General features: G+C 36.4%; 2 protein-coding genes across 2 annotated transcripts; both read right to left on the reverse strand.

Annotated features, from left to right (window-relative positions):
• Positions 1-1,426: 1,426 nt before the first annotated feature.
• Positions 1,427-3,742, reverse strand: LOC145969835 (ATP-dependent DNA helicase PIF1-like). The gene is made up of 2 exons (XM_083096113.1): positions 1,938-3,742; positions 1,427-1,856 (listed from the first exon to the last, which is right to left on the reverse strand). The coding sequence occupies exons 1-2, from the start codon at positions 3,740-3,742 to the stop codon at positions 1,427-1,429; spliced, it is 2,235 nt and encodes a 744-aa protein (XP_082952239.1).
• A 155-nt stretch (positions 3,743-3,897) lies between these two features.
• LOC145969836 (uncharacterized) lies at positions 3,898-5,031 on the reverse strand. The gene has a single exon (XM_083096114.1). It carries the CDS (start codon positions 5,029-5,031, stop codon positions 3,898-3,900), a length of 1,134 nt encoding a protein of 377 aa, XP_082952240.1.
• Between the last annotated feature and the right edge of the window lie 7,636 nt (positions 5,032-12,667).

The following is a 12,667-nucleotide window of genomic DNA, read 5'->3' on the forward strand; positions in this document are numbered from 1 at the left end:
TAACAAATACCATTTTCTTTATAATATGTAGTTAATACAAAGTTTTTAAATACTTCAGTGTCCATTTCATTTGTACAGTGCACTATTTTAACAGAACCCCACTGAATATTATCAGATAAACCTTTTTTATTCAAATAACGATAAGTAGATCTAACAAGGAAAGGCACGGAAGTGTCCCTCTCCGATTTTGATGAGCTTTTAATATGTTGTTTTGTAGACAAAAATAAAGGACACGTATTTTTTATACGTGCCCATACGTGTGTTTAGAGGGTAAAACACCCTTTTGAAAAAAATCGGTTTTTTCCTTTCAAGATGAATATTTCAGAAACTATAAGAGATAGAAAAAATTTTTCAAATTAAAAGTTAAGTGGCTTCAAGAGTACTTTACAATAATTACAAAAAAAATTTTTGTTTTTTTTAATTTTCAAAATACCCCCACCATTAAATATATTTTTTTTTAATTTTGAAATTTCTTTATTACCATATGAAAGGTTATTTTTTTACGAATACATTCATATATATCATTAAGTTATGTTTCGAAAAGTCATTTTCCAGAATTAATTATAAACCTCTCTGTAATACGCTATTCATGTCCATCCATGCGCTCGATTTTTCGCGCAACACGTCCTGTTTTTCCGTGATAGAAGATAATTAACAGATACATTTGAAAGACATTTTATATAATTATCGGAAGTTTTTATCATGTTAGACATTTAACCCTAAGCAGTTGGATACGTAATAAATATCAAGACACAAAAATAATATATTATACAGGGTGTCCCATTTTAAAAGTTCCACCCTCATAACTTTCCAGGATCAACGTTTGAAGGAAAACGACTCGGATAAAAGTTGTAGGGAACAAACTATTCAATAGTGACCTTGGATTCGACATTAAAGTTCATTTTCAAGGTCATTTGAAGATCAACTTCCGTTTTTTAAATGGGAATCCCTATTTTTTTATTACTTATTCTTGTAGCTTATCTCGAGAGCTTTCCAAAACACTATAATAAAGTATTTCTTCATTCAGTACTTTTCGAGTTATGAGGCTTGAAATAATTTCTTAATTTTATATAAACCATAAAATATCTAGTAAAATATTCATTTTTCGATTATCTTACCTTAATACTTTTATGTACAAAATAATGAGAGGAATCAATTGGTGTAAAGAAAACATACAGTTATTTTTAAGAAAAAATATGTAATTTGCAATTAACAATTCCATATTTTTTCTTAAAAACAACTGTATGTTTTCTTTACACCAATTGATTCCTCTCATTATTTTGTACATAAAAGTATTAAGGTAAGATAATCGAAAAATGAATATTTTATGGTTTATATAAAACTAGCTGTACCCTGCGCGAGCTGCTACGCCTACAAAAATCGAATTTAAAGAGAACTCGTATAACAATTCTGTGCTCATTTTTTTTTATTGAAGTGCTCTTGGATATACAATATTTTTTGTTTTTCCGTCTGGTGCGTAAACGATTAAATCGGAAGGTTTCCCGACGCGTGAGGTAGCCACATACAGCTGTCCATGTGAGAAACATGGATTTTCCAAATTTAATCCGCAAACTTGTAGCGATTGTCCCTGTGCTTTGTTGATGGTCATTGCAAAGGCGAGTCGCACCGGAAACTGTAAACGCTTGAATTCGAATGGCATATCTGTCGGAATCATTGGGATGCGTGGCAACAGTACATCTTCACCTTTGAATTTTCCGTTTAAAATTGTAGCTTCAATGACATTGTTCATCATCTTCTTCACTGAAAGCCTGGTACCGTTGCAAAGTCGTGGTGGATGTTTCGGAGAAGAATGATAGGGACACCAATTTTCAATGTTAAAACATGCGGCGGCATGCCTGGCAAATCAAGAATTTAAGAATTCCGTTGGATAATTGATAACTTCATCTTGATTCATTACAGTATCGATGGACTTATACGATGTCGCTTCGCCTGGTATTTGTCTTTGAATGCTGAAATTGATAGTATTGACATCGTTGTTTTTGGCTGCTAATATAGCACGTGCACTTAGCCACTGATGATTTTTGTAATTTTGCGCAATATTTGGGAAAACTTTGTGAATCAATTCGTCTGTGGTTGATGCGATTTTACAGAAGTTTGTTGGCAATGTAATACATTGTGTGGATTCATCGATTGCCATTTTCCCATTCCCAATATCCAACAATTGTTTTGCGAAACGTTCTGCAGATGCATCGAATTGTAGTTGTACACGCATATTGGTTTTCAAATTCAATTTTTGTACGTGTCGCCATAGAACTGATGATTTGAGACATGCATTTAGTTTATCAGCGGGTGTTGAACGTGGTATAACTGGTAGAGTTTGTCGAAAATCACCAGACAATAAAATGAGTGCACCACCGAAAAGCCGTTCATTTCCTCTCAAATCTTTTAGTGTACGATCAAGCGCTTCCAATGCTTTCTTGTGTGCCATAGTACATTCGTCCCATATAATGAGCTGACATGATTGGAGTACTTTACCCATTCCAGAATTTTTGTTGATATTGCATGTTGGTGTCTTAGTGATTTGCATATTCAATGGCAATTTCAGTGTTGAATGTGCTGTTCGGCCACCATCCAAAAGAGCCGCAATGCCAGATGATGCTAGTGCCAATGCACTATTATTTCGTGATCGTATGGTTGCCAAAATAAGTGAGATGAGAAAAGTTTTGCCTGTGCCTCCGGGTGCATCAATGAAATACAATCCGCCGCTTTGGCTTGTAATTGCATCCATAATTCTGTCATACACTAAGCGTTGTTCTGGAATCAATTTTGGAAGATTCGTTTGAACAAATGTACTCAATTCGTCGACATCAAAGTGTGTTTCTCGTTGTAAATCACGATCGAAAAGGTTGTTTGCAGATCGAATCGGCGCAGGCATTCCCAATTGTACCAATGCTTTGTTAGCGATTGCCAAACATATGTCCTCAATCGAAATCAATGCCTCATTATACACGTTTGGTTTGAATTGAATGTCCGGATTTTGATTCGTCGCACGCAAACGATGTAGGATATCTTCACTCATGTAGTCCTTGTATTTTTCCCAAAGATCTCTTGGACTGAATGGGAAGCACGTTGTCAATATAATTGCAAATAAGGTGCGTATTTGCTGTGGTCGAGCAGTATTCGATGCATCAGCGAGGGAAGTGTCCCAATGCGTATCGCTTTCAAGAAGATTTAAATTTTGGCAAGCTTCACGATAAGTGGCACATACTTGACCATTAACTGTTCTCAATTCTTGGAAGGATGTCGGTCCACGTACATTGATTAACAGTAATCGCAAGTAAAAACATTCTGTATTGTTCGGGTGAACAGTGTACAGACGGCCTAATGCGTCGGTCGAATATAAATTGAAGTATCCTTCTACTGCTTTACCTTGTTTGCGACGCTGAAATTTTTTCGCTGATGCATTCCATGTGTAGTACGTTGGCACTTCAGAGTAAAGTAGCGTCTTTGCAAACATATCATCACTGCACAATGAGAAAAATGCAGTTAACGTTGTTGGTGGTGGTGATAATGCTCTTGCACGTACATTTTTTGTTGTGAAGTACACGCGCTGTCCATTTTCAAGGTGAACCGCCAAATGAACAACTGTCGGATGTCGTTCACGGAATGGAAATGATAAAATGCGCCATACTGCTTCATTGCTACTAATGTAGCGTCCTATTTGATATTGATCGATTTCATCGATATGTCGAGTTGCATTTCCCACTCCAAAAACTGCCATATCGCTTCCTTTGTTGACATATTTGCAAATGTACTTGATCGATTTCACCGAATTGCAATATTCGACATTGATGTGAGCTTTGAACGTCTTCGAGAGTAACGGTGAATATGGTACAACCCGACGATTATCGACTTCAATGTCATTGTTTCGTACTTTTAAGGTGATGGATTTGCCGCCATCCTCAGTTGATCGTCGACGAGAGAGTGGATATCCATCATTGCCAGTGATAGTCTCGGCAAGTAAGTCCCTTGGGTATCGTTTCGTGCATTTTCTATCAGGCATGGTGAATTGTTGTTGAATAAGCCACATGGACAATGAATCATGTTTTTGGTGACGACTTCAAATAAGTCTGGATCAATGTCGACATCTGGTATTTCTGCTGAGATGATCTGATCAATTTGATCTGGTATGATTTTTTCGATCAACCAAATCAAAATGTGTGCATGTGGTAATCCTCTTTTTTGCCACTCAATGGAATACATCCAACAGCGTGTCTCTCCAAAAACATGATGCTTGGCAATGAAATCCATCAAAGATTTCAACTTTTGTTTGAAAACACGCGCAGTGATATCATGACGATCCGAAGACGATTGTCCACCTAACAAAAGTTCTTTAATTTCATCCCACGTTGGATTGCATGTGAATGTAATAAACAAATCTGGCCGGCCATACACGCGAACATATGTCATTGCATCTTGTGCATATTTATGCATGTGCCGTGGGCTCCCTGTAAATGTAGCCGGCAGTATGACCATTTTTCCCAAGTCATTGGTATTCGCATTGCCATCATTAACAATTGCATCACGTAAATGAATGTACTCTTCTGAACGCAACTTGGTTTGATTTAATCGAATGTAGAGGAGTCGTTCGGTTTCGATTTTCGCATACATATCGACAATGTATTGATGGAACAATTGTCGACATTTCAAAATATGATTTTCAGCATTATCGTGAATCATCAATCGATATGAATAGTAATTCATGGCACTGACTTTTTTATTCGTTTCCTCGTCTGTTTGTGGATTTTTCAATTTGATATTGAAATGATATCCATCTTCACCTTGCCAAAATAAAATTGGATATTGCAATCCATCATATGAGCGATGAGTTTCCGAGACGCGCTGAACATTACCATTTCTACGGTGAAGAATTATATCACGCGAGTTAAATTCTTCGCCAACTATAACGATCGCCACTTCATTGATTGTTGGTGCATTATACTGTCTTTCGTGTTGGCCGACAGGTGTTTTGTCTGCTCTAACTACAACTTTGTAGTCATCAGCTGGCATTTGTTCAAGGGCAGTTCAGAACAATCGAATTAATTGATTGTATTGATCGAATAAAGATTGTAACGCAGCGACAATTTCTCGTTTAGTGCCCGTATTGAATCGACAACGTTGATCGATTTGTTCATCAGCGTTTCCCATGAAATAAATTTGAAGAAATTTGTGATCAGCGTCAGGCAATGGTAGTAGTGATCCAGCACGACGATAAATTTGACCTTGCACTTTGAATGTTGGCATGTAATTCTCGCGCACGATATTTGCTCCGAACGATGTTATTTGAAAACATGAATTGTACTTGCGTATGTTTGCTAAAAAATGTTTGGAGTCACTTGTGTCACCTGATACCAACGTTGCTAATGATTCTGGTGGTGAAATGGTGGTGAATGTAATTGTGGCAGTTTCACTTTTCCACCCGCGCAGCACATTCCTGGTGGTTCATTCTTAAATTTGAGAGCATTGCAGTACACGCATAATTTATCCATTTTTCCAATAACCACACTTGGATGAAGACTGTAATCATAATTAGCATCGTAATGGAATGCACATAGATTTAAATCAGCGTGCAGTGTTCGTCTGGATCGATCAGTGCGTATTCGAGTGCGTATTCCAGTCTTGCTTCTCGTTGCTCGTCTGTTTCAGATGAACGGGCTTGAGCTGTGCGATTTCGAACGGATTCCAGTCTTGCTTCCCGTTGCTCGTGTGTTTCAGATGAACGGGCTTGAGCTGTGTGATTTCGAACGGATTCCAGTCTTGTTTCCCGTTGCTCGTCTGTTTCTGAAGCTCGCATTGCCTTTTCCCTTCGTGCTTGAGGTGTAGATCTACCAATCGCTTGTCATTTCGGAGGCATAGCTGCACAGAAACTACTTGGAAAATCGCTGGGAAAAATAAAAAATTAGCATTCGGAAGATTGCGAAGATTGAATTCCTTTCCACTTACGATGAAATAAATAGAAATTACGAAGAAAATGCTTTGAAAAGTGCGTGGAAAATCGTGAATTTATCGAGCGTCGATTGACAATCGGAATTTTGGAGCGTCGATCGGCAACTGGAATTTCACAACGAACACTACTTGTTATGTCACCCACGAACTGAAATGTCACTGTTTGTATGTGAATCAATTGAATTCTTTGTTTGTATTTGATTTATTAAACTACATTTATGAATTGCACTGATTTGTATAAACGACGCGCGCGCCACCTATTGGAGAATAGTTGTACTAAGTCAGAAACCTTCGCGGGCATATTTAATTTAATTAAACTACTACATTTATGAATTGCACTGATTTGTATAAACGACGCGCGCACCACCTATTGGAGAATAGTTGTACTAAGTCAGAAACCTTCGCGGGCATATTTGATTTAATTAAACTACTACATTTATGAATTGCACCGATTTGTATAAACGACGCGCGCGCCACCTATTGGAGAATTGTTGTACTAAGTCAGAAACCTTCGCGGGCATGCGCACAACATATCAAAGTTTCATCGCAATCGGATGATCGGTTTAGGAATGTATAAGGGACAAACAAACAAACATTCATTTTTATATACTTCTTGTACTTCTACCTTAGTTGTCATTTTGTTTCAAAAATCATTGTCATTTTATATCAAAAAAATGGAGATTCCCCTCCCAGGATCCATTTTCCAGTCCAGACATCGGTTCTGGAACTATATTTCACTTCTTGAGGTTACCACCTTCCCAACAATACCCAATATTACATATACCAAAAAAATAGAGATTCCCTTCCCAGAAACCATTTTCCAGTCCAGACATCGGTTCTGGAACTATATTCCACTTCTGGAGGCTACAACCTTTCCAACGTTACCCATATACCAAAAAATCTGGAGGTTCCCATTCACATTTAAGTCATCTTACACTAAACAAATCATTTTTAACAGCACCCGAAAGTATGCAATCTCATTCAAAAAATGATAAAAACGCATCGTAACGGAACACTGCTTCACGTATCATTACGGAATGTTGACTAAAACCTTCCCAGGAGTTCATAGATCATTTCATCCGAAGCAACCTATATGATTAGAGCTAAACTGTGGCTTCCTATAAGACACAAATAAACAAACATTCATTTTTATATATATATATATATATACAGGGTGTTCATTTTAAAACTTTCCACCCATTTATTTCATGATTGGCTAGTTTTTGCAAAAAATGCTAAAACACGTCAATTTTGACTTCGAGGGGGACATTTAAATACATTGAATGTAACGAAATTTTTTCATCCCCTTCGTCGGGGTAGCTACCCCTTCAGAAATCTTAAATGGCAGTAGGGGTCAAGTAGTATATTATTTTAAAGGTCTTTTGATTCTCTATACAACCGTTTTTTTTTTTTATTTAAATGAATATTTTTCGAGAAATCGCACTTGGAAGTTTTAGACGTTAAAAAAATATGACTTTCTCTAAAAAGATGTGGATTTTCATCATCCCAATAACGGCAGTTGTGACGATTTACGTCACCATGTACAAAAAAAATGCATTCGTTGCTAAAACAAATGTTTTGAACTAGATTGGGAGTAACGTTGATCATAGTTGTCATTTCTTCGCAAAATTGAATCCGCCTGTCAAAGTCTTCTTCTAATAATTTTGGTTGTATTTTATAAGGATGAAATTTGTTTAATTTTAATATTTTGTGTACAGATCCCACTAACATGCCAGTTGTTTTTGAAACTTGTCGGATTGAACTTGTAGGATTCATAGCAAAATGCCCCATAATTTCAATTTGAGCAGCTTAATTAATTAATTTTGGTTGATTTATTTTTTTATTTGTCACAGATCCTGTTTCTTTAAATTTTTTTATCAGTTGTATTACATACGTATGAGAAACATTTTTACCGGGATATCTTTCATTAAATGTAGCAGCAGTTCTACGAGCGCACTGACCTTCTTCTCCATAAATAAAAACCATTTCAATTCATTCTTCTAAAGTATAGACCATTTTTAAAGTTATGTGATATCCTTTTATAATTTCTGATAGATCTAACCTTAAACGTCTGATTGAATGCTACAGAATAAATAGCACAAAGACTGAAGAGAACTGTATAACAACATAAACAAGAAAGTCATGATCAATCATTATGTACACATAACATGATGGTTTCTTGCATTGTATTATCAGTTCAACAGTGATGAATGTTTAGAATAATTGTTTAGAAAACAATGGAGAACATTTTGAACATTTGTTACAATAAATGACTAATAAGCAAATTCTACTCCAAATTGTACCTTTGTATAAAATTTTTTTAACGTCTAAAACTTCCAAGTGCGATTTCTCGAAAAATATTCACTTAAATAAAAAAAACAAACAAAAACGGTTGTATAGACAATCAAAAAACCTTTAAAATAATATACCACTTGACCCCTACTGCCATTTAAGATTTCTGAAGGGGTAGCTACCCCGACGAAGGGGATGAAAAAATTTCGTTGCATTTAATGTATTTAAATGTCCCCCTCGAAGTCAAAATTGACGTGTTTTAGCATTTTTTGCAAAAACTAGCCAATCATGAAATAAATGGGTCGAAAGTTTTAAAATGAACACCCTGTATATATATATATATATATATACAGGGCGATCCTGAAAAACGTTATGTCTTTAAAATGACGTATTCCTGACACCATTCTAAGACAATTTTTCCTTTACCAAAATTTGATTTGAAGCGTAGTTTTTGAATTATGAGCAAAAATAGTTAGTAAATCACGCGTCGGGTACAGAAAGCAGGCAGGAGCGGCGCGGCGTGCCGCGAGCGCGGGCGCAGCTGACCGCCCGATGGGTGATTATCACCGCATGAGTCGCTAACTATTTTATCTTATAACATAAAATTATGCTTTAAATAAAATTTTGGTAAAGAAGAAAATGTCTTAGAATTATGTCAGAAATATGTGTTCCTTAAAATAACGTTATTTTAATAGTGAAAAGTTGTTCCGGATCGCCGGCCGTCCGACATTGCAATCAGCTGATTGCTACACGCGATGTGTGTATGGCGGAGTGTGTGCGTAAGAGAGAGAGAGAAAGAGAGAGAAAGAGAGAGGGAGGGTAGGAGGGACAGACATTCATACACACGCACGCACTTTTTTTCTCGCTTTCTTTCTCTCTTTTACGCAACACTCATACACTCTCTCATTCAGTCTCTCACTCACACTCTCTCGGTCACTCACTCACTCACTCACCTGCTTACTCACTTGCTCACTCACCTTGTAGCAGCGTAGCGAATCTTCATGCTATGTATTGTTGTTATCTGCTGCACGGTTATGATTGCTAGAGATGCGCGACACATCGAAATTTTTTCGATTATTAGTCTCACACTCGATTGACACAATACAGATTACACGATAACGAGTTTACTGTTTATTCACTCACTATTGATTTATCGATACCAAAAATTACTTTCAAAGAAACGCGAATGCAAACAGCACATGACTCGACGCGAAGCGACGGACCGCGGAGACTGCGCGACCACAAGAGTTATGTTGCCAGAAACGCGACACGCGACATCTAACAAACGACTTGCGCGTGGCGCGTGATTGACGCGAGATAAGACGAACGATCGGCTAAAACCTTCGCATTGCGAATGCGGTAGAAAACATGAAACGTATAATGACATACTTAAAAAATTAATTATTTATTATAAATAATAACTATTTCTAATTATAATAAATAATTATTATTTTAAAAAGCATGTGTTGTACGTTATTACGTTTTCGAAATTATTGCATTCACGATGCGAAGATTTAAGTCAATCGCAAGAATAATGTAATTTTAATTACGTCGCGTGTCGCGTTTCTGGCAACATAACTCTTGTTGTCGCGCAGTCTCCGCGGTCCGTCGCTTCGCGTCGAGTCATGTGCTGTTTGCATTCGCGTTTCTTTGAAAGTAATTTTTGGTATCGATAAATCAATAGTGAGTGAATAAACAGTAAACTCGTTATCGTGTAATCTGTATTATGTCAATCGAGTGTGAGACTAATAATCGAAAAAATTTCGATGTGTCGCGCATCTCTAGCAATCATAACCGTGCAGCAGATAACAACAATACATAGCATGAAGATTCGCTACGCTGCTACAAGGTGAGTGAGCAAGTGAGTAAGCAGGTGAGTGAGTGAGTGAGTGACCGAGAGAGTGTGAGTGAGAGACTGAATGAGAGAGTGTATGAGTGTTGCGTAAAAGAGAGAAAGAGAGCGAGAAAAAAAGTGCGTGCGTGTGTATGAATGTCTGTCCCTCCTACCCTCCCTCTCTCTCTCTTTCTCTCTCTCTCTCTTACGCACACACTCCGCCATACACACATCGCGTGTAGCAATCAGCTGATTGCAACGTCGGACGGCCGGCGATCCGGAACAACTTTTCATTATTAAAATAACGTTATTTTAAGGAACACGTATTTCTGACGTAATTCTAAGACATTTTCTTCTTTACCAAAATTTTATTTAAAGCATAATTTTATGTTATAAGATAAAATAGTTAGCGACTCATGCGGTGATAATCACCCGTCGGGCGGTCAGCTGCGCCCGCGCTCGCGGCACGCCGCGCCGCTCCTGCCTGCCTTCTGTACCCGACGCGTGATTTACTAACTATTTTTGCTCATAATTCAAAAACTACGCTTCAAATCAAATTTTGGTAAAGGAAAAATTGTCTTAGAATGGTGTCAGGAATACGTCATTTTAAAGACATAACGTTTTTCAGGATCGCCCTGTATATATATATATATATATATATCTGAAATGATGCACTAAACTTTAGGAGCGTATTCTAGAGGCCAAAATAAGACTTTTTTTTCCTATGAACATGGGTCCGCAAATGAACCCCCCTCCAAGCTAGAGGCCCCTAAAGTTTGGGGAAAAAATTGAAAATTGGCTGTATTTCAGAAACATTATTATTTGACCTTGGTTTTGACGTTATCTATCACTCTCTCTTGAGGGATAAATAAATTTGCGTTGCGGATGTTTGATCAATTTCACACATTTTCGAATTTTAGCTCGGAGGGGGGTTCATTTGCGGACCCATGTTCATAAGAAAAAAAAGTTTTATTTTGACCTCTAGAATACGCTCCTAAAGTTTAGTGCATCATTTCAGATACACCCTGTATATATATATATATATATATAGGGCAATTATTAAATCAATTTCTATTTTTAACAAGCGATTGAAAATTCGTGACCAATTAAAAGTTTAAATATTTGAAGAAAGTAGAGATGAAATTATACAGGAGCTAATATAATATATCAAAGAAGTTTATCGTTATCGATTTATCTTAAATCTTCAATCATTTGCCTTGAATTAATGGATTGTAGATTTTTAATTTGATATAAAGCTTTAGTTTCACAGATTTTTTCCTTTTAATTTCATGAAAATCGTTTTCACGACGTTAAATGGAGCGCGTTACACGGGTTATATCATATTTTATTCACGTCACAAAAAATATAAAATTATTTTCAAACTTATCTTAATTGAATCCTAACTAATAATCTGATAATATTCTGATCGTTTATCTTTATATTAGCTTTTCTCGTAATGATTATTAGAAAATATTTTACATATTAGTTCAGTACATTATTACTCGACATGCGCTACTTATTAGCGAGTTCTTATTAGCGTACTTTTTATCTAATCTATTATTTGTATTTATATCCTCGAGAAATTGGATATAAATTCTGATCATATTAATTCAAACAAAATATGTAAAATGTCCTAGAAAGCTCGTATATAGAACTGAGAAATTGAATTGTGATAAAAAATTATAGGTGTACTGTTACATCGGTAATAGCATTATAAAGTATCGAAGAGATTGAAGATTTGTTTTTAATACACATCAAAACTGTTTAAATTTATCATCAAAAGATTAGCTGATCTTGTTTTGACGTACCTTGTATATGCTGCATTTGAATGTTTACAAACTTGGATGGATATAATGTCCAGGTCGAAGTAACACGCCGACGTTATGTAACCGCTCGACGCGATCGGCGTAGAAATGCGCTTTCTAATAGGTCTTCGTTATTTATAAGCGGGAAAGGAGACACCACATCGTGTGTCGTCGAGATGCTTCTGTTAACGATGCCGTCACGCTGTGGCTCGTGGATATAAATCAATCATCGATCACGTTCCGCAATTTCCCCTATCGCGGTTTTAGATTACGCATTCGAGAGTTCTTGCATCTCGCGGAAACAATGACTTTCGCCTAAAGAAACACCGGATGTTGCTATAAACACAGTGAATATAGACTGCGCAAATCGATCAAACGTTGCGTCAAAATTAGAAAAAGAAGGAGAGCTTTGGAAAGTATGTTCTTTCCTATTTTCGAAATGGACCAATCAGAGCGAAGAATCTTCGAGGCGAAAATAGCGTCAAGCGAAGCGCATCTTATAGTTTATGATTTTACTCTAGTTAAAAAGAGATAGAATCCCCCTCCTGAAATATTGTCGCTTTTTTTCTAATTATGGTACACGACGAATCATTTAAACCTGTATTAGACTACAAAACTTATATACTTAAACTAACGCGTTCATTGTTTCAAATTTAATAATTTCAAATTTAATAATTTTAAATTTCAACAATATTATAGTCTTATTTTAATATCGTAATTGTCACCTTTCAAGAACATATAATTATTTAATTCTACTTTAAGAGAATTA

The sequence above is a fragment of the Camponotus vicinus genome, unplaced genomic scaffold (genome assembly GCF_025532165.1).
Source record: "Camponotus vicinus isolate PSW18456_S1 unplaced genomic scaffold, iyCamVici1.0 SCAF_4, whole genome shotgun sequence".
NCBI classification, from domain to species: Eukaryota; Metazoa; Arthropoda; class Insecta; order Hymenoptera; family Formicidae; genus Camponotus; species Camponotus vicinus.

What these genes read in the sequence shown, in the direction of transcription:
- LOC145969835 (XM_083096113.1), bottom strand. Translation starts at nt 3,742, where the DNA reads ATGGCAGTTTTTGGAGTGGGAAATGCAACTCGACATATCGATGAAATC. An exon ending in ATACCAGGCGAAGCGACATC is followed by an intron (nt 1,857 to 1,937) that starts GTATAAGTCCAT and finishes TTGATTTGCCAG; the next exon opens with GCATGCCGCCGCATGTTTTA.
- LOC145969836 (XM_083096114.1), bottom strand. Translation starts at nt 5,031, where the DNA reads ATGCCAGCTGATGACTACAAAGTTGTAGTTAGAGCAGACAAAACACCT.